Source organism: Malaclemys terrapin, chromosome 10 (genome assembly GCF_027887155.1).
Source record: "Malaclemys terrapin pileata isolate rMalTer1 chromosome 10, rMalTer1.hap1, whole genome shotgun sequence".
Classification (NCBI taxonomy): Eukaryota; Metazoa; Chordata; order Testudines; family Emydidae; genus Malaclemys; species Malaclemys terrapin.
This window is the reverse complement of record NC_071514.1, coordinates 51,918,058-51,939,362: the sequence shown is the minus strand read 5'-3', so window position 1 is coordinate 51,939,362 and position 21,305 is coordinate 51,918,058. Positions and strand designations below refer to the sequence as shown.

The following is a 21,305-nucleotide window of genomic DNA, read 5'->3' as shown; positions in this document are numbered from 1 at the left end:
TGGGGAAGTAGCCCAGGGAGTTGTAGCTGTCATGCAGCTGTTACAGGAGGCACTATAAACAGCTGCAGTCCACAGGGCCCTGGGCTGGAACCTGGAGTAGAGGGTGGGCCCGGGTTCCCCCCAAACCTCCCAATTGACCTGGACTGTGGGTTCTTCCAGAGGGGAAGGTCTCTGGGCTGTTCCCCAACCCACATGGTGAATCTCTGAGGCAAGAAAATCCGCCAATAAGAGCAGGACCCACCAAGATAGAGGAGGAACTTCGTCACACTTCCTATTAATTAAATGACTGACTTTCTGTGAGCTTGTATTGTCCAGAAGGAGAGAGCCGGGCAGTACAACAGGCACATTTCTGGTGACAAGTCTGGGACTGGGAGTTTGTTGGTGTTGCTCTGCAACATAATTCAGGAGTGACTGGCTAGAAGCACTCCTATAATTCAGCTGGGAGTGATTTTTGCATGCTGGATTTTTGCATGTGTGAGTAGACCAGAAGTGGTAGTCCTCACAGCGAAGCAGTGTAAATGACATCCCAGTTTGGACATTTGAGGGGGGATAACTGTCCATCAGTCCAGCTTGTATCCTGGGAAATGTCACAGGAAGCCAAAACCACTTTATCAACAGGGTTTCTACCTTTTTATGGATTGTAAAACACCTTGCGGTGCATTATTTGCAGGTTATTGTGCAAGAATAGTTTGATAGTCTTTTGATGTATAGCACTGGCAAATCTGTAAGAGCTGGTGGCCTATATTATGTGGGTTAGGAACCAGAGCCCATCTGCAGTTCCTTGGGAAGAGGCAGTGTCCACTGCAATATGGTGTTGAGCTATCATCAGAACCATTGGGTTGGCCTGATAACATCTTTGTAGTAACAATCTTTGTGCCTTAAAACCATTCTTACCTTCAACTTTTCATTTCCATCGCTCCCGAAAAGTCCAAATGAAAATATAAGAACTGTAGAAGGATACCATGTTTTGTGGATCAATACACAAAGCACTTCAGTCTGCCTGGGACAACACTTAGCACTTGAATAGTAGTGTATGGAATACTTAAGCCACTAATCTTAAAATTCATGTACTCCAGTATAAGAAATCTCACTGATGAAGCTCAATCGAAATTCACCAATACTGGAATAAAGCTGACTTTTTTTTATTTGTTTTAAATTCTTTTGAGTGTTTGAAATTAAAGCTCAAAATTGTGTGTTTTGTTAGGCAAAGATTCAGGGGCCAGGGTGGAATGAATCCATTTAAAAAGTGTTCTCATTTCCCCACACACACATTTTGAGGGGGCATTTCGGAATTTTTATCCGAAGTGTATGTGGTAGACAGGGAAGATATGCAGCACCTGTTCTTGTACAAATTAAGTATATCTGTGGGATTGCTATAGTTTTTTTTTTTAATAAAAGAATACTATACTAAGTATTATAAGTGGTGCAGGTAATGATGCCTAAAATTAGGGTTGACTGATTTCCAATATAAAATCTAGTTTTCAGTTGCTTTGTAACTTTTGCCAAACTTCAACTGTTTAGGCTGAAATTTTCCATGTTGAGTGTCTGCTACAGGTCCTTTTTGCTGAGATTAAAAAAAAAAAGAGAAAAAAGATCAGTCCAGCTCTTTTTCAGAATGAGGTTTAAATAAAAGCACATTGTTTTGTCCACATTAAATTCTTACTAACATTTAGCTCCTCCATGCTTTTTGAGCAGGGACTTGAAATTTGGTGCCGGAATCACCTTGGTGTTAGGGATGTGCCTTTTGTTGCTTTCCTGGACCCACTTCCTATTTCCCACTGTGATCTCTTCCGCAGCGCTCCAAACCATGAAAGGGGTAGGGTGCAGTTAAATCTAATCGTAACATTCCCTTATCAATGCTACATATTCCTTTTGAAAGTCCACCCAAATTTGGCAGTTATAAGCCTCTGAAAATCTGTCTGCACCCATATTCAGAGTTTGGGACCTTGCATTCAGCATGCTCCATCCCCTCCCTTCCAGTTCATCTGAACCAACCAGACTACAAGTGCGGTCCCCGCAGAGCAACTGAACATGTTCCATCCTGAGGTTCTAGAGGCTGAGCAGGATTTTCTTCACAATTGTTCCTAGTGCCACAGCTGTTCCAGCAGAACCAAGACTAGGGAACCTCTTTCCTGCGTTTGCTGTGCTCCCTCTACCAGCATCCAGCTAAGGCTATGGGGCAGAACAGTCTGTAGCCTCTAGCCCATGTTCCCTTCCAGAACCAAGCATTGAACCCAGGAGTCCTGTGTCTCTATATTGCTCTGCTGTCAGCAAATATCTGAAACACACTTTGCCAGTAGATCTTGTCTCCCTCTAGTGGTTGATCCACAGAGTGGTTCACAGCTGACTGCTGCCAGTTACTCCATTAGTTCAAGTGATCTGTGATGTGGCAGTAAAGATCTGAATCCTGCTGTGACACAAGTTGTAGATCAATATGGTTTCACATGATAAATTTCTGATTTTCATTTTTTAAAACAAAATTGGGAAATTACATTTTAAAAAAACCTACATCAACAGACTATTAAGTCTGCAAATTCAAGCATTCCAAAGTTAGGACATACAAGAATGAGGGTTGCCCCTTCAGCCTTAATATAGCCCCATTATGCATATGCATTATTGGGGTACAATTTTTAATTACGTGATCACATGCTATTTTTTCCCCCACAGTACCCCTGCCTTATTAGTGCACAGGAGGGATGGTATTCTGGGAACTGATCAGGCTTGTGTAGGGAATGAGGCTGTTCTCTGTCGAACACCTGCATTGCTTGTTGCAGAAGTTGAAAGATGTGTAGCAAATGAGGCACGGGATTGGAGGAAGAGAGGATGGTCTCTTGATTAAGGAAGTTTAATGCCACCCTGGAGAATTTGATTCTATCCCTGCCTCTGCAACGGTCTTCCTATGTGATGCTGGGCAAGTCCCTTGAACTGAGATAAATCCAAAATGTTCCTTGTTTTTCTCGGTACCCAACATGAGACTTGGGCTCAGACTTGTAGATGTTTTGAGCACTGACTACTGAGGTTGATTGAAGCTGTGCTTTGAACATATAAAGTGCTCTAAATATACTGAGTACTCTGAAAAATCAGGAGCTAGGTGTTTCAAACTGGACACCCCAAATTAGTGTATCCTTGTGTAAGTTTTGTCTTTAATCTCTCTCTCTGTCTTCATTCCCCAGGTGTAAAATGGGGACAGTAATACTATCTGATCTCGGGGGTGTTGTGAAGATCAATTCATTAATATTTGTGTCACGGAGAGCACCATAGAAATGCTCATGAGGAAATGAATACTTTTTTGGTTCATTGCTGGGTTTTAGATGGTGTATGTTAAGAAGACCTGAGCCAGAATATTGAATTAGGGGGATAAAAAAAAATATGGAATAACCATCTACCCAGGCACTGAGTGAGGCAGGTTTCCTGTGGAAAAATTAGCATGTGGCCATGAAATTAAAGACCTGCATCAGAACCATTCATGCAAGGGGACCAAATTAAGGGTGCACAGGAAACTTTAATTCTGACACTTCCGAACTTTTGATTTGCTTGACTTTGCAATCTTTATATAGTTCTTTAAATGTAGTGCTTTAGATGTAATATTGCATAGTGTATAGTGTATAGAAAGCTTCCCTGCTCCTAGGCAGAGTCAGTATGTGATCTCTCCAGATAGTTAGTTAGAGGCTGGATCACAAGAAGAGAAGTGGATTCCCCTTTAGATGCAATCCTAGCTGCGTAGAAAAGAGGAGTTGCCTTCCCCTTAAAGGGCGAGAACATACATGTCTATAGCATGCTGGAGACCTTTTCATGCCCCCACTTCTGTCTAGTTCTTTCACCAGCCCCTTATTCTGTTTTTGTTAGTAATCTTTGCTCCCCAGCTATCCAACTCTACTTTTTTCTAACCTCGCACTCCTCCAAACTCCTCTCCATGGCTTCCTGCTCCTTGATCTCCCCTTTCTCCTCACCATATTCCAGGTTGAGTACCCCATTCACAGTTCTCCTGCTCTGTAGCACTTCCCCCACACCCTCCAAATGCCTTCATCCTTCTTGCAGTGCATGTGGTGCAAGCTGAGAGGCTTAAGACTTCTCACACAGCAGCACTGTGTAACTCCCACAAGCTCCCACTTACTGGGTACTAGCATGATTGGGGTTAGGGTGACCAGACGTCCCGATATTTTGGTGTCTGTCCCGCGTCCCAACCGATCTTCGATTGGGACGCATTTTGTCCCGATATTGGCCGGCAGCACTTTTTTGTTTGGTTGGGTTTTTTTGCTCAGCCAGCGGGCACCTCCCCCTCCCCCCCCCCCCCCACCCCCAATGTGTCCCGATATTTTCTTCCCCTCATCTGGTCACCCGAATCGGGGGGAGCAATTCTCCAAACCTGGGGAGAGGTCAAGCGACTCCTTCATCTGTTCCTGGCTCCTCTTGCGGGACTCGCAGGAAGCCAAGAGCAGAAGTACCAATGTTAACAGGCGCAGAGAGAGAGAGAGTGTGTGTGTGTGTGTGTGTGTGAGACCGACCCCTAGCCCTTGTATGCTTAAGAATTGAGTCGAACTTGAAGCTGTAGAAATGTAGAAAGAACCGTAGTGCTGCCCACCTTGTGGGATCCGAAGCTGCTGTTGATATAAAGAAATGGGAGGGGAGAGTTTGGAAAGGGTGGAAGGCTTTTCCCCTACCCCTTCCAGCCCCTAGTCAGTGCCACCTATTTATACCTGGAGAAGACACTGCAAAGTGAAGGTCTCCCCTTGCTGAAGTAGGAATCCGTTTTATAAAGGACATGCTGTCCCTGAAGCAGGAGGACTATTAGGCCAGTGCTAATTCTGTCCTGCAATTAAGAACGGACGGCTATTTGGAACTAAAATTAAAGGCATGTGGTGCAGCGATGCCTCTGGAAATACCAATCCAGCTATCTTGTATCTTTTTAACCTAAAAAATCCAACTAATGGCTTGCCCCTCTGTGGAGGGACTGCTTGTACAGATAGGTTCTGCTCTCTTGGACAGATTCATAGTCCTTAGCTATTGCTGACCCTGACAGTTTCTGGTGTTTACTACATATTTTCACCACCTTGTTTTTAAAACCCTCTGCTTTTAATAGGTTAATCTCCTAAACGTCAGTCCATCATTTCTTTGGTGCGGAGTTGCTGTCTAAATTAAACTATACTTCAGTCTTTCTTTCTGAGGTTTACGTTAAGATTCCTCCCATCCTCTTGTCCCCTGTCCCACCCCACCCCAAACTCTTTTACAAGGTCTCTAGGTCTCTTTCCTGGTCTCTTCTCTACACTTACAGTTCATGCAAGTTCCCAGCCTCATTACCTGACATTGAATAATTCGAGTTCTCTACGTAATCCTTACTGTTCAAATCATTGCTGGCTTACTAGCTCCCGGCACCAGGTACAGTATGTGTTGTCAACTCACTTAAACACTTTTGAAAGGATCTATTTTTCTAGGTCATTCTGAAGTGAAGTAGACACAATTGGCTCTGCTAGTGACCTGCCTGTCACTGCCCTCGCTGCTCTCCAGTATGGAATGTCCTCCTTAGGTTGAAACCCTCTGCTGTGTGTCCCTAAGCCAGTTTTTAATTTATTTCAGGAGCCATCTCTGCTCATGACTTCCTGTATTCTAGCTCCACGTTTTGCTTTGTAGTATAATTCAAGCCTTTCAGGAAATACTTCTGCTTTCACAACGCCCTTTATTAACACTTATCCTGACTTCATCCCAGTGAATTAGCTCCCATTTGACAAATGGAGAAACTGAGGCACAGAGCGCTTCAATGACTTGTCCAAAGCCACAGGCCTCACTGTCAGAGCTGCGGCTAGAACTTGGGGAGGTCCTACCTCCCCCTGCTCTGTACAGTACACTAGCTCATCCTGCTCCCTCTGTGACTGTACTAGACTCGTGGGGGGAGTTTCTCACCATTCTAGTACCAGCTCTGCCACTGGCAATGCTGTTTATAACTTGTACCGCTGTAGTGTCTAGGAGCCCCAGTCATGGAGCAGGACCCCATTATGCTGGGCGCTGTATAAACCCAGAACAAAGAGAAGCCCTAGCCCGAAAGAGCTTACAATTGAAGGGTAAGAGGAGACACAATAGGGGCATACAGACAGGCAGGGGAGCACAAGGAACCAATGAGATAATATGGGTAGGGTGACCAGATCAGCAGTCCAAAATATCGGGACGGGGGGGGAGGGGGAAAAAAAGGCATTTAAAAGGGGCCGGGGGTATTAGCAGGCCCCGGCCCCACGCGCTGCCCTCCCTGCGAAGCCTCCCGCCCCCCGGCCTGCCACGGGCATATGCGGCATGCGGTGGATCCGGGCGGGGGCAGCGCGGAGCAGGCAGGAGCTGGGAGGGCGGCAGGGGCCGAATCCCCACTGCTGCCAGGGAGCCCTGTGCCTCTCCTGCTCGCGGCTGCGGCTCCTTCCCGGCAGGATGCGCCTCCCGCCGCCCTGGCCACATGCGGCGCGCGTCCCCCCCCGCCTACTCTCCCTCCCACTGGGAAGGAGCAGCTGGACGCGTGCCGCATGTGGCCGGGGCAGGCCGGGGGGCACGTCCCGCCGGGAAGGAGCCACAGCCGCGAGCGGGAGGGAGAGGCGCAGGGCTCCCTGGCAGCAGCAGGGATTCGGCTCACGCAGCCCAACCGGTCCCTGCCCGCTCCACGCTGCCCCTGCCCAGACCCACCGCGCTACCCGGCGGGCTGCAGGGCTGGAGCAGCCTCCAGGCTGCGCTCCCGGCCCCGGGTGCAGCGGCCCGGGCAGGAGCCCTCTGTCGCGGTGGGGGGCTCAAAGTTGAGCTCCCCCGTCTCCCTCCCTTGCCAGCCCCCTTTGCCCGCCGGGTGCCCAAGTGCTGGAGCTGACTCACCAGCTCCAGGATCCAGGTACCACCGCCACCCCCTCCCTCCCAGGCTTGTGCCGCCATGCTGCAAGCCTGGGAGGGAGGAGGAATGCTGTGTGGTTGGGGAAGAGGCGGGGCCAGGGCAGGGATTTGGGGAGGGAGCCAATGGGGGGAAAGGGGGGCGGAGCGCAACATTTCTTTTTTGTCCAGTGTCCTGACCAAACATCAGTCGGGATGCGGGACAAAGAAGCAAAAATCGGGACGTCTGGTCACCCTAAATAGAGGTCAGCCTGGTAGGCAGTGGTCTCTCCATTGTCAAGTTTGTTTTATGGGCATCATAGCAAGGAGCATGGTAGGAAGGGATTTGAAAGAGGACACTGAGGTAGCTTTGTCGATGTTCATGGGGAACCCCCACTCTGAACGCAGGGCAGTATGGGAGAAAGTGTAAAGGTGATTGTTTGACTATTTAACAATGGCTGATTAGAGGCGAGTCGCATCTCGATAGTGTATGAGAGGTGATAGGCAGTGCGGGGCCTTGAACGTGAAGGCCAGTAGCTTATGTTGGACGTGACATAGAAAAAGGAGCTAGTGGAGGGACGCAAAGAGAGGGGTGATGTACTCAAATTGAGAAGCTAGAGAGATTATCGTTGCAGTGGCATTTTGAATGGATACAAGCAGGGCAAGATGGGATTTGTGAAAGTCAGCGAAGAACATGTTGCTGTAACTGATATGTGAGATGCCGAGTCTGAATGAAATAGGAAAGGCTGTATCTGGGGGTGTCAAGCCTGCTTCCCCACTTTGAACTTTAGGGTACAAATGTGGGGGCCTGCATGAAGACTTCTAAGCTTAACTACCAGCTTAGTTCTGGTCCGCTGCCACCATTCTCAAAAACTAATTCCCTTCCCTGGGTAGCCTTGAGAAACCTTTCACCAATTCCCTGGTGAATACAGATCCAAACCCCTTGGATCTTAAAACAAGGAGAAATTAACCATTCCCCTCCTTCCTCCCACCAACTCCTGGTGAATACAGATCCAACCCCCTTGGATCTAAAAACAAGGAGAAATTAACCATTCCCCTCCTTCCTCCCACCAACTCCTGGTGAATACAGATCCAACCCCCTTGGATCTAAAAACAAGGAAAAATCAATCAGGTTCTTAAAAAGAAGGCTTTTAATTAAAGAAAAAGGTAAAAATCATCTCTGTAAAATCAGTATGGAAAATAACTTTACAGGGTAATCAAACTTAAAGAGCTCAGAGGACCTCCCTCTAGCCTCAGGTTCAAAGTATAGCAAACAAAGATAAACACTGTAGTAAAAAGGTACATTTACAAGTTGAGAAAACAAAGTAAAACTAAGACGCCTTGCCTGGCTTTTTACTTACAAGTTTGAAATAGGAGAGACTTGTTTAGAAAGATGTGGAGAACCTGGATTGATGTCTGGTCCCTCTCAGTCCCAAGAGCAAACGAACTCCCAAACAAAGAGCACAAACAAAAGCCTCCCCCCCCCACCCCCTAGATTTGAAAGTATCTTGTCCCCTTATTAGTCCTTTGGGTCAGATGCCAGCCAGGTTACCTGAGCTTCTTAACCCTTTACAGGGAAAAGGATTTTGGAGTCTCTGGCCATGAGGGATTTTATAGTATTGTACACAGGACAGTTGTTACACCCTTCCCTTTATAGTTATGACAGGGGGATGTTAGGCAGAAAGAAATGGCAAGATTTAGACACAGCCTGCATATAGTGATCTAATGAGGGCAGAGTTGAAGATGACACCCAGGGTATGGCTCTGAGTGACAATGATTGTGGTGTTGTCCACAGTGATTGGGAGAGGCAGAGAACTCCAGACGGCATGTTCAGTGAACTCTGAAACTAATGGGAGAAGGGGGGTGGATGGAGGGGCAAGTGGAGTCAAGGCACCTCCTATAAATCAGAGATTAAAGCATGTTTGTACTGTGGGGGGGAAAGAGCCAAAGGAGAGCAAGAAGGATGAGAGTGGGTGTGAGGGAGATCAGAGATGGGATGGAGTCACTTGGCCATGTGGAAAGTTAGTGGAGAGCAGATGAGAAAGGGCAGGGAGGAGGTGAGAGTTTGCATGGGTGTCCCTGGTGTCATAGTCGACTGTGTGTAAATCCTGGTTAATGCCAGTGCCCTTTCTACACTAATACTCCCACCGTTGCTGCTGCTGCTAGTGAAGATGTGCTGCTGGTTGTGATAGTGGGAACATTTCAGAAACAATTCTAGCCTGGGCAAGGTTTTCTATACCGTGCTGACTTCATGCATGAGTTTGTACGTACATGTGAAGGTAGTGTTCATGGGTCTGTAGCACCTAATAATCAGCTAGGTAGTTCTTTTGTTTTTCTTGTCATTTGGACAGGAATTTGAAAGCTTAATGCAGCCTATTGTGTTGGAGGACAGGCAGGCGAGATCTCCATAGCAACCCTTAGTATACACAAAGCGCCATATGGGGGGGGGGGGAAGGTTGGGGAAAGAACCTGCCATAAGAGGAAAGATAATGAGTTGAGTAGAAAACTCGCCCATGGTGTTCACTGTTTTTTTTTTTTGTCTTCATTGTCTGCTTTCTGCAGCTAGTGGAGAAAGTAGCCTTGAGTTGGAGGCATGTGGAAACAAACCTGACTCCTAGCGATTGCTTCTGTAGAAGGGAGCGATGGCAAGTATGCAATCAGCTGTTGAGAAACCTATACATTTTTTTCTTACAAAGCTCTTTTTAGTGGTGCTACATTTTCAAAGCACAAATCACAGTAAGAATAGAATATCTGACTATTCGGAGAGACCTCTCCAGCATAACCAAGTCACAAACAGATGGGGCAACTTGCATCCATATTCTCCACAAAATTAAATAAGATCTAGTGTATTGGACACTGTCCCTTCATGTAACTGAGCAAGCACAAAGGGTAGGATCAGACAGCATTAGAGCTAACTGGAATGATGACAGAGGGTGAGTGTAGCAGAGATTTTGTTTATTTTAATTGTGCACGGTTCCCATCAACAACTCAAGATGTGCATATATAACATCAGACTCTCTTAATCCAGCCCGCCCCCTCCCCCGACCTAAAATCCTCCTATTTCAGCGTACCCCCTCAGAAAGGACCTGAATAAGTAGTTTTGCCTTGAAGCATGCATGGAGGGCCACTAGGTGCTTAGACTGGGGAGAGGAGTACATTTGAATCAAGAGCTGAGGCTTTGTTTACTCTAGACTTGTAATTTTTTCCCCCTCTGCTGATAGCAGTAGTCGGAGCAGTATTGTAGACCAGACTTCAGTATTTCGGCCACCATGTTGCCTGACCCAGCTTAGAGCAATTCTAGATGATACAGTGGTAAAAGTGCTGGCAGCCACCCAGTTCCTAGCCACTTGGCACAGGTCTGGTCGCTGTAAGCTCAGCACTCCATATATTGTTAACTCTCTTGATACCCACATAGAGATGAGGCTCTGAAGTCATAAAGGGCTTTTAGAAATTGAAACTTTCACCGTGAATTGCACCTGGAAACTAACTGGAAGTCAGCACAGTCTGTGGAGCACGGGTGCAATGTGCAGTCTGTGCAGACCACCTCTAAATGCTCTAGCTGCAGCTTCCAAATACTCTTCAAATCTAGCCTGAGTTAGAACATGTTGCAATAATCCAGAGGCATGAATTATAAGGTCCACATCTGATGAGATCTCTCCTCATCCACCTAGAGATGTCAATATTAATAGTATATTTTAGAAGGGCTGCTCGCTCACTCCTCCACAAAGATCAGCCTTCTCCCTGCTCATCTTTGAGACTCTCTCAGGTCACTGTCTCTGTCTCTGCCTCAAAAAGAACAGGAGTACTTGTGGCACCTTAGAGACTAACATTTGTTGGAGCATAAGCTTTCATGGGCTACAGCCCACTTCTTCGGATGCATATAGAATAGAACATATATTGAGGAGATATATATACACACATACAGAGAGCATGAACAGCTGTAAGTTGTCTTACCAACTCTGAGAGGCCAATTAAGTAAGAGGGGGGGAAAAACCTTTTGAAGTGATAATCAAGATAGCCCAGTACAGACAGTTTGATAAGAAGTGTGAGAATACTTACAAGGGGAGATAGATTCAATGTTTGTAATGGCTCAGCCATTTCCAGTCCTTATTCAATCCTAAATTGATTGTATCTAGTTTGCATATCAATTCCAGCTCAGCAGTCTCTCATTGGAGTCTATTTTTGAAGCTTTCTGTTGTAAAATAGCCACCCGCAAGTCTGTCATTGAATGACCAGACAGGTTAAAGTGTTCTCCCACTGGTTTTTGAGTATTATGATTCCTGATGTCAGATTTGTGTCCATAAATTATTTTGCGTAGAGACTGTCCGGTTTGGCCAATGTACATGGCAGAGGGGCATTGCTGGCACATGATGGCATATATCACATTGGTAGATGTGCAGGTGAATGAGCCGCTGATGGTATGGCTGATGTGATTAGGTCCTATGATGATGTCACTTGAATAGATATGTGGACAGAGTTAGCATCGGGCTTTGTTGCAAGGATAGGTTCCTGGGTCAGTGTTTTTGTTCAGTGATGTGTGGTTGCTGGTGAGTATTTGCTTTAGGTTGGGGGGTTGTCTGTAAGCGAGGACAGGTCTGTCTCCCAAACATTGAATCTATCTCCCCTTGTAAGTATTCTCACACTTCTTATCAAACTGTCTGTACTGGACTATCTTGATTATCACTTCAAAAGGTTTTTTTTCCTCTTACTTAATTGGCCTCTCAGAGTTGGTAAGACAACTCCCACCTGTTCATGCTCTCTGTATGTGTGTGTGTATATATATCTCCTCAATATATGTTCCATTCTATATGCATCCGAATAAGTGGGCTGTAGCCCACGAAAGCTTATGCTCTAATAAATTTGTTAGTCTCTAAGGTGCCTGTTCTTTTTGCGGATACAGACTAACACGGCTGCTACTCTGAAACCTGTCTCTGCCTCGTGTGGTTGGGAATGAGAACACTTTCCTTGGGTTTTCGCAGCTGTAGAAGTCAGGAGCCCACGTTGTCTTTTTCAAAATTTGAAATCCTAGAATGATGGAAAGTTGAGATGGAAGAACTCTGTTGGGTTATGTGCCCACCCCTGCCAATTCAGGATAGTTCCTTGCTACTGGAGATTCTCAAGTGCTTTGTCCAGCATCGTTTAAAGCAAGCTGCATATAGAGCCGAGTAACTAAAATCGGAGAGAGAAACTATCTCTGATAGGAAAAGGTTTTGAATTTTTAAATAACGTTGGGGCTAAAAATGGGGTAAAGAAAACAGTCTTCAAGTACCTTTTTACATGACCACTTTATTTGCATAGGAGGAGGAGGAACGCTGGCTAGTTGTCTCACTATTAGAATACTGACTAGCTCTGGCTGAGTATGTGACAATCTCTCTTTGATTACAAAGCAGAATCAAAAGACTATAACCGCTGGCAAAAGAGAACTTGGCCTGTGCAGCTCCAAGAGATATTACAGACGTAAATTGCACACAGGAGCACCTTTTCATCGGTTGAAGGAATGACCCTGCCACTTTCGTACGGTAGAGCACATAATCAGACACCACTTGCTAAAGAACATGTTCAATCTTGTTCCTCACTGTGATTTATGGTGTCGCCACTGAAAGCCACACATCCAGGTTAAGGGAGGACTGCTTTGTCAGAATGCCATGTGTTGTAGGCTTCCTCTAAATTGCATAGCTTTACAGTCCATAGACATAAGGTGAGGGTATCCATCAAGCCAGAGGTTAGTTATACAGTAGTTAACTCCTAGAGTTTGGATTCAGGGTGTGTGTGTTACAATGTTCCATTTTACTGAAAGGGCAACATTGATGGGTTTTAGGGAAGGTTACTGCAACTCTTAGCTTTGGGTGAGTTAGGGAGAGTAAAAAGGAGATGGGAGGAGATAGGTGTGAAGGCAGGGTTACCAGATGTCTGGGTTTTCCTGGACAGAGCCTCTTTTTGATCCTCTGTCCAGGCGGATTTTTCAAGTATCAGGCAATGTCTGGGATTTTTATAGAACAGTCTTTGCAGCTCAGAAAGAGCCCTGATTGGTCTACTTCCTGATTAGTCCCGCCCTACCTCTGCAGCTGATTGGTCCATCCTCCTGCAGCCACAACTGCTGGATCCTGCCCACCCAGCCCCCAGCCCTGGGGAGGAGGTCCTGCAGGGAGGTGCTAACTTACGGCTGTCACTGCATCCTGGGCCTGTGCCAGCTGCCCTGCCACCATGACAGGGAGCAACACTGCCCCCCACCTCCAGTGAGCACTGCTGTTGCAGGTGTGCCCTCCGCCCCCTCATACCTCTCCCACTACACACACCTCTCCAGCTCCTCCCTGCACCCCCACCCCTCTGGCAGTGTCCTCTTTTTGGGAACCTGAAATATGGTAACCGTAGAAGGAGATCTGGAGTCATGGAATAATCAGGCCTATTTTTAAGAGATGTTTGCTCCTATTTTTAAAATTAAAAAAACCCACTTTGAAAGAGGGGATTAAGTAAATGTACACTTCCTTTGTAATGAGTATAGCAAGCTAGCTAAACCAGGTATGCACGTTTCAGCCCAGTCTCCCCACCCCTGGGCCACTGAGTTCCTGCTGCTAGTCAAGTTTCTGTGCATCACAGTTACTGCTGACACACTCCTTCGTTTTGCTGCTCTCAAAGGACCTGTTGATGATAGCAGTGAAGTATTCTGGTAAACATTGCTTGGTGGTGGCACTTGTGTGAGGACACTTTTTTCTTCACCCTTAGGGTAAAAGCACTTTTCTCCAGGCTTTTCAAATTGCAGAACAATTTGCAGACCTAGAATGGACTGAAAGCAGCTTGTTTAGGTGGTGATTATTTGTGTTACAGTAGTGCCTAGAAGCCCCAATAGAGATTGGGACAGTCTCTGTCCTGAAGAGTTTTCACTCTAAATAGCCAAGTCAATGGATGGGAAGGGAAATGGAAAAGAGGCTGGGGAAGAGTAATTTGATCATGCCTACACAGCAGGTAAGTGACAGAACTGGACTTCCAGTCCAGTGTTCTGTACAAATAATAATAATAGACCATACTGCCTCCTACTCTTAATAACAAGTCAAATCTATTAATAGCAAAAGCTATTTATTAACGTTTTCTGGATAGATGTTGAACTTGTGCACATACACATTTTCCACTCCATGCATCTGATGAAGTAGGTATTCACCCACGAAAGCTTATGCTCCAATACGTCTGTTAGTCTATAAGGTGCCACAGGACTCTTTGTCGCTTTGTACATCATTGGACAGCTTCTCTAAAACACTATTGTCTATAGTGATTCCTTGCCCTGGTTAATGTCATCCAAGTTAAACAGCTTTGATATGTGTAAATTCAAGAGATGTGATCCTGCTCCCACCATTTAATTTGAGCCCATGCGATTGGGTATCTTACTTTAACCCTTCACCTTCCCTGATTGAACTAACCTCGTTATCTCCATACTGATTTATACCTGCCTCTGGAAATTTCCATTACTTGCATCTGAAGAAGTGAGGTTCTTACCCACGAAATCTTATGCTCCCAATACTTCTGTTAGTCTTTAAAGGTGCCACAGGACCCTCTGTTGCTTTTTACTTTAACCCAGTGTTTCTCAACCTGTGGGAGGAGTCCTAGGTATTGCTCAGAGGGGTGGGGAGGACTTGTGCAGAAGGGAGCATTGGGGCTGAGAAAAATTCTATGATCTCAGATCGACTCTAATGTCAAGATGCTTGTGTTTTGGGTAAAGTGGCTCAAGTAAAGCCCCTTGAAAGCCACCCTCTGTCCCTGCTCTTCTGTCTTGGTGGCTCCTGATGGAGCTGCAGGCTCAGCAGCAGCCTGTTCTCTTCACCAGTCCAATGGCAGTCAGTTCAGTCTTGTGTAGAACTGATGGATTCCCCTGCCCCCAGCAGCATGTAGCCTTCTGCTGAGTAGGAGAATGGGGAAGTGGGAAGAGGTGGCATTGCTGGGGAGAACAGTGAAAAAAGCTAGTGACCAACAATACCACAGAAGAATAAAGAGTGAAGAAAGAACACACAGAAAAGGAGAGATGGCAGCAATTGTGCCATAGTATGTTGTGGGGAGACAGGAACCCAGATCCCAATCACCTTCAAGGTGCGGAGGGACACCAAGGACCTAATGTTAGGAAGCACTTTTTTAACTGGATTAATCCTGTGACTTTGGCTGCTCTCAAACTGGGATCTTTAATAATAATTAAAAATCCCACCTCCATAAAAATCCTTCTCTGTTGAAAAGTAAGTCCTCTCTCAACTCTGGCCCGCAACTACCGGCTCTCGCAGGGACATGCTCTTCATTTTGGGGTTCAAATCCACTTCTGATCTCTTTTCTCCCCGCTAGTAACAGCTGACTTTTTCTTTTCTGTGCTTTCAGATTCTGACAGCCAGTTGTATGAGATGGGGTATACCCATGAAGAGGAACCTTCTGTCTGTCCTGATGAGTTTGATGACTTCGTCACGTTTGAGGCAAGTATAAGTAAGCTAATAAGGGCATGAAACCTGGGAGTGTGTAGTCTGGGACTTGAAATACATAGGCAGTCTGCCTTGTAGAGGTGCTGAGCCCTCACAGCTGCTGTTAACTTCAGTGGGGGTGGTGCTCAGAGTCTCTGAAAGCTGGTGATGTGTTGAACACAAGCACTGTTCTTGATAGAAAACAGCACCTGTGTAAAAAGTCTGATAGCATCCCTTTGCCTTACCCTTGTATTAGAATCAGCATTTCTGCCTGCCAGACATTGCTGCATGTTGCTTTGGTGCTCAGAGTTGATGATAGCATTGAATGTTCATAAGGTTTTTCCATCTCTGGACACAAGCTGCCAGTGTGTGTTGTGTTCCTTGTGGGAGTGATGCCCCTTGTGGCAAAAGAATGTTAGCAGCATGGCAAAGATACGTTGCTGTGGTTGCATTAGTTTTGCCACTGGGGGTTGTGGCAACAGAGAGCATGAACCCAGTTCCAGGAAGTACTTACTATAAATACGCCCATCATAAGCCTGTCTCTCTGCTCCAATCTCTTGGAGGCTGTTTCTAAACAGAAGGACGACACAGAATATTTCAGATGTCATCATTCATTGCTGTGCTGTCAGCTAAAGGCAGAGCAAAGGGCAGTGTGATTTTTTTTTCCCCCCACCCCCTTTTATTTTTGTTGTTGACATGGAATGTTTCATTTCAAAAAGCAAATGATGCCCTTCCGCGTTGGCCCTCCATACTGGGAAGGATTAGGCCATTCAATTTGTCTCTTGCTGTTTGCTCTCCTCCTCTGTAAATGACGCTGCTGTTACCAGGACATGCCTGTCAGCTTTAATTGTGGGCTTTTTGTTCTTCCCCAGTTGGCGGGTGACAGTTGCAGACAGCAGCAGCAGGAGGGCCACCATAATTACCCTCTGAGCAAACACTCTCCTGCTTCCATGAAGGCCCAGATCACTGGGTTGTTTAATTGTTTTTCCAGTTTTTTTAAATGTTTCCCAATATAATTCAGTATTTCTCTCAAAGCCTTGCGATGGCACCCCCTATATAAGGTGTCTGTGCTTGCTCATTTGCCTACCAGACTGCCCAAGCCTTTAACAGTCCAGAATGGCAGACTCCAAGCTTTGCAATATTGAGACTCCACTGGATAGGCCAGGGTCTCAGGGCTGCTGTGTGTTTACATAGAAATATGCCTACTATTGCTTGATCACAAATAAATATTCAGCCCAGAATGCATTTTCTTGGTCTTGTATTTTCTTCGATAGAGGGCTAGGCACTGTTCTCTTGAGTTCCCTGGCAATACACCTGACACTGATCAGCTTTGTTCTGCCCTTTGTCATTAAAAAGCAACCACTGGCTGCCCTGTACTTTCAAGACCGTAAGTTTTATATGGCTTTCACGTGTCACTTTGAAGACCCTGGTTAGTATAAAGTAAAATCATAATAAACCATTCCTATTTTTAAACCTCTGCTTCTTCCACTTCCGCGGCATTTACTGAAATAGCTTGTTGGCTGGTTCCCGCTTTTCACCAAAACCACGGATACTTGCTCTCCAACCTTGGAGGAATCACTTCTGTTTCCCCATCTGTAGAAAGGGAACAATACCAGGGGCTTGGTTAATGTGTGAGCCTTAAGTTCTTCCACTGGGAGGCTTTCTTTAAGTGTAAAGTTATTTATTTGGAGTCTGGCTCTTTATGTGCAAAATGCCCTCATTGTCTTGCCTTGTACTCTGTGCAGGAGAAGATACAAGTGTACGCTTCACCATTTTGTTTGCTCTCTTGGGTATTGGAATAAACCTCACAAACACCATCGCTGTTTTTAGAAAGGTGGCTGCAGCCTTTTGACTTAGAAACCCCAATTTATACTTGGAGGGACAGGGTAGGAAATGCATTTTCTCAAATTCCTCTTCCAGTTCGTTCAGCATCACAAATGCTTCTTACCTCTGCTGACTGGGCTAAGCTAAATGGGAGTTGCAGCTGCTGCTAACCTTTTCTGTGCTAATAGCCAGCTAGAGACTTTAAATGTTCACTCCCTGGATTTGACTGATGGCTCCATTGCACTCATACAGTTAATGATCTTCGCTTTCTCACTCTACGGAGCTACTGCGAGCCATTGTGGGGGTGGGCCTGTCTTTAAAGGGAAAGGAAATTAGAGCAAGGGCACTTCCTAGTGGCTGTGTGGGAATGTTGCAATTAACCTGTTATTCTGGGAACAAGTTCATACTGAGAAGTTCAGAGTCACTTACTTGTCAGAATAAAAACATAAATAGAAGGAAAATGAACGGCAAACCTGCAGCTTGCTTTTTAAAACTGAGAATCCATTTTTGGGGAATTGTATTTGGGGTAGTTTTCAGCTGATATCCAGCCCAATGTGTTTTTGAATGTGTTTGGTAAAATCACCATAGTTGTCTGACGCATGACCTGAAATAATTTCCAGGCTATAAGGATTTCACAGAGCCTCTGCAAATGAGAGCATGATAGAAGGATATTGCTCAGTCTTGCAAGTGTAAAAATACACGAGTGTCTCGTGTGTTTTTTCTTTTTTCTTTTTTTTCTTTTCCCTTTTAATATAGCTGATCAACAGGCCCCTGGTGTGTGGCATCTTATTCTGCGCATCCTGCAGTGCTGTACCAGGGAAAGCTTGGACTGTTTAGAGGAGAAACTAGGGAAAAAGTAAACGAGGAGTGCTGGCACAAACAAATGTGCTGTGAGCTTTCTTTGATGTTATCTGTTAGCACTGTGTTGTTCTGCTAATCTGAGCTAGGAACTGTGGATTAACATTCTGTAATTGTATGGAGGACATGCCCTAGAGAATTTCTAAGGCAGTATAAAACAAACAGACATAATCAAAAGCCTCTTTCAAGATGATAAGAGGGAAGAAAAGGAAAAAGGACACAAACTTTCAAAAGTCCAGACATTTCCCTTAGGCATACCAACACTGGTGATCCAGTGAAAAGTACCTTGTTTCAGGCTCCTGTTGGAATTTCCCTGAGTATGTGTTTGCAGCAATCAAACAACTTCGCAGCCTTTTTTTTTTTTTTTTTTTTTTTTAATAAACTGGGCAAGGCAATGCAGTTAGAATTGTCATTTAAGATGATGGCTCTTTAGGTTCCCAAACATGTAAATGAGTACATGAGGTTCTAGGCTGTGGATTAGATGAAGGTGAGCACTTTTCAAAATCAGTGATGTCCTTAGGCAGGGCAAAGGGAGATGGGTAACATTTAGCTTCCCTCCTTCTCAGTTGTCAGAGATCTGGTCTCAGAAGAAATTTCTTACAGGTAGGGTGACCAGACAGCAAATGTGAAAAATCGGGACGGGGGTGGGGGCGCAATAGGAGCCTATATAAGAAAAAGACCCCAAAATCAGGACTGTCCCTATAAAATTGGGACTGGTCACCCTACTTACAGGTGACCTGCAAAGGAATAAAATTTCCCTCTTTTGGTACTCTGGCTCACAAAGGAGTCAGGAAAACTCTTTAAAATATATCTTAATCTCTTGCTTATTTTGTACTTCCCTAATTTTACTGGAGGATTTAATGAGCATCACAAAAATGTGGATTGGGCACGCTCCCTGCCCTTAGACGAAGGGGAAGAAGTACTGAGTCCTTAAAAAAAATCTTTATTCCCAAATGTTTGGGTTAAATAGGTGTAAATAAAAGTTGTAAATAGTCTGAATAAAAACTCCTTCCCTTTTTGTTAATAAGGTTGTTCTTCTATACACTTATGATATCATCATTCTCCTAGTTCTTCCTCTGTATGTAAGTGGGGGAATGATTCCGCTATTGTGGGGAACTTTCCTAGCTTATACACTACCCCGGTGAAGTGGGCTAGTGAAAGGATCTGAGTCCTCACTCCCACTTCCTTTACCCAGAGGCCTGCCTGACCTTGAGGGCTCTCCTGTGTGGCAGAGTCCTTGTAACCCCAACAAGGCTGGGCCCAGGATTCCTGGGGAGCTGGACTCCCAGCCTTGGCATGGTCACTTAGGGCAGGGGTGGGCAAACTATGGCCTGGGGCCGCATCCAGCCTTCAGATGCTTTAATCCGGCCCTCGAGCTCCCACCGGGGAGCAGGGTCCTGGGCTTGCCCCACTCCAGCACGCCAGCCAGGAAGCAGGGTCAGGGGTTGGCCCCGCTCCATGTGGCTCCCAGAAGCAGCGGCATGTCCCCCCTCTGGCTGATATGTGTAGGGGCGGCCAGGGGGCTTCGCACGCTGCCCCGCAGCTTCCATTGGCCGGGAACCGTGAGCATTCATGGCCCACCATATAATTTCCATACCCAGATGTGGGCCTCAGGCCAAAAAGTTTGCCCACCCCTGGGCTAGGGTGTCCCCACTGCGGGGTGGTCTCTCTGCACTGGATGCTTCCCTGACCCACTGATTACATACAGTTCAAAGCAAATACAATTTATTAAACCGCAATCAATTAAAAAAAATAAGGAAAAATGGGAAAGGTTAAAAGAAAACATATAACCCCGCTCTGAGGCATGGGGGCATCATAACCAGCATCTCTGGAATGTAAGAGAAGTTCAGTCTGTTCCTCACAAGTCCCAGGCCTCCTTCTCAGGCCCTGGCTGTGCTGCAGGGATGCTGAGGGTCGGACGCTTGCTCTGGCAGTGGCCACACGGTCTCAGGCTCTAGGTGGCAGGACCCTTCTTCCCAGTATTGCCCCCTCCCCGTCAGGGTTACGATCCCCCTCCAAGTCTGACCTGCAAGGCCTCTTGGCTGGGGGCGTCTCCCTGCACTGGGCCTGCTGCCCAGGGGCCCCCTCGCTCTCCCCAGTTGCTCACCGCACCTGACTCCAGACTGTTCCCACCCCAGCTCCACTCTGCCTCAGCACAGCTGCTGCTGCTTTGCCTCCAACTCCCTGGGCTGCTTCTCTGGCCCCCCTGGCTCTGGTTGCTGCAGCTCTCCTCCCAAACAGGTCTGCTCTGTGGGCTGCTTCTATGACTCTGCTCCAAACTCTGACCTGCTTCCAGGGCTGCTTTTCTGGCCCCTCTGGCTGGCACGGCCCTGCTCCCCAGCTCAGCTTGGGCCTCCGCTTTCTCTTTAGCTCGGCCCCACTCTGTCTGACCCAGGCAATTACAGCTCACACGGAGGACGGAGGACGGGACTAGCCTGCCCGCCCTGTCAATGAGGCTGACCTGGAGCATTGGCCTCTCGGCATTGTTCCTGGGGACTGTCAGTGTCAGGGTCCTGATTTCCCATTGGCCCTTCCCCTTTCTTTTAGTACTGAGAGCTAGCCAACCAAAACAACCCCACTGAATCTTTACATATGGTAGGCAAGACTTGAATCTGTAAGGGGGGGGGGGGGGGCAAAGGTTTTTGGCCTGAGGGCCACATCTGGGTATGGAAATTGTATGGCGGGCCATGAATGCTCATGAAATTGGGGGTTGGGGTATGTGGAGGGGGTGAGTGCTCCAGCAGGGGGTGCGGGCTCTGGGGTGGGGCCAGAAATGAGTTCAGGGTGCAGGAGGGGGCTCTGGGCTGGGACCGAGGGGTTTGGAGGGGGGTGTGAGCTCCAGTTGGGGTGCGTGCTCTGTGGTGGGGTTGGGGGTGCAGGAGGATGCTCTAGGCTGGAACTGAGGGGTTTGGAGGGTGGCAGAGGGACAGGAGTACAGGCTCCGGGCATTGATTACCTCAAGCAGCTCCCGGAAGCAGTGGAATGTCCCCTCTCCGGCTCCTACGCAGAGGCATGGCCACGCGGCTTTGCACATTGCCCCATACACAGACGCTGCCCCTTCAGCTCCCATTGGCCATGGTTCCTGGCCAATGGGAGCTGCGGGGGCCGCGCTTGGGGTGGGGACAGCGTGCGGAGTCCCCTGGCTGCCCCTATGCATAGGAACCAGAGGAGGGACATGCCACTGCTTCCGGGAGCCACACGGAGCGGGGCCAACCCCTGACCCCGCTTCCTGGCTGGAGCGCCGGAGTGGGGCAAGCCCCAGACCCTGCTCCCCGGCAGGAACTCGAGGGCCAGATTAAAACGTCTGAAGGGCCGGATATGGCCCCTGGGCCATAGTTTGCCTACCCCTGATCTGTAATATTA

The 21,305-nt window shown here is 46.9% G+C and overlaps 1 protein-coding gene across 1 annotated transcript in view; it reads left to right on the top strand.

Annotated features, from left to right (window-relative positions):
- RAB11FIP3 (RAB11 family interacting protein 3) overlaps window positions 1-21,305 on the top strand; it is a 182,777-nt gene that overhangs the window by 89,194 nt on the left and 72,278 nt on the right. Inside the window, exon 3 of the mRNA XM_054041483.1 lies at window positions 15,184-15,275. Coding sequence (XP_053897458.1) covers window positions 15,184-15,275 — 92 coding nt within the window. The remainder of the gene's footprint in view (window positions 1-15,183; window positions 15,276-21,305) is intronic.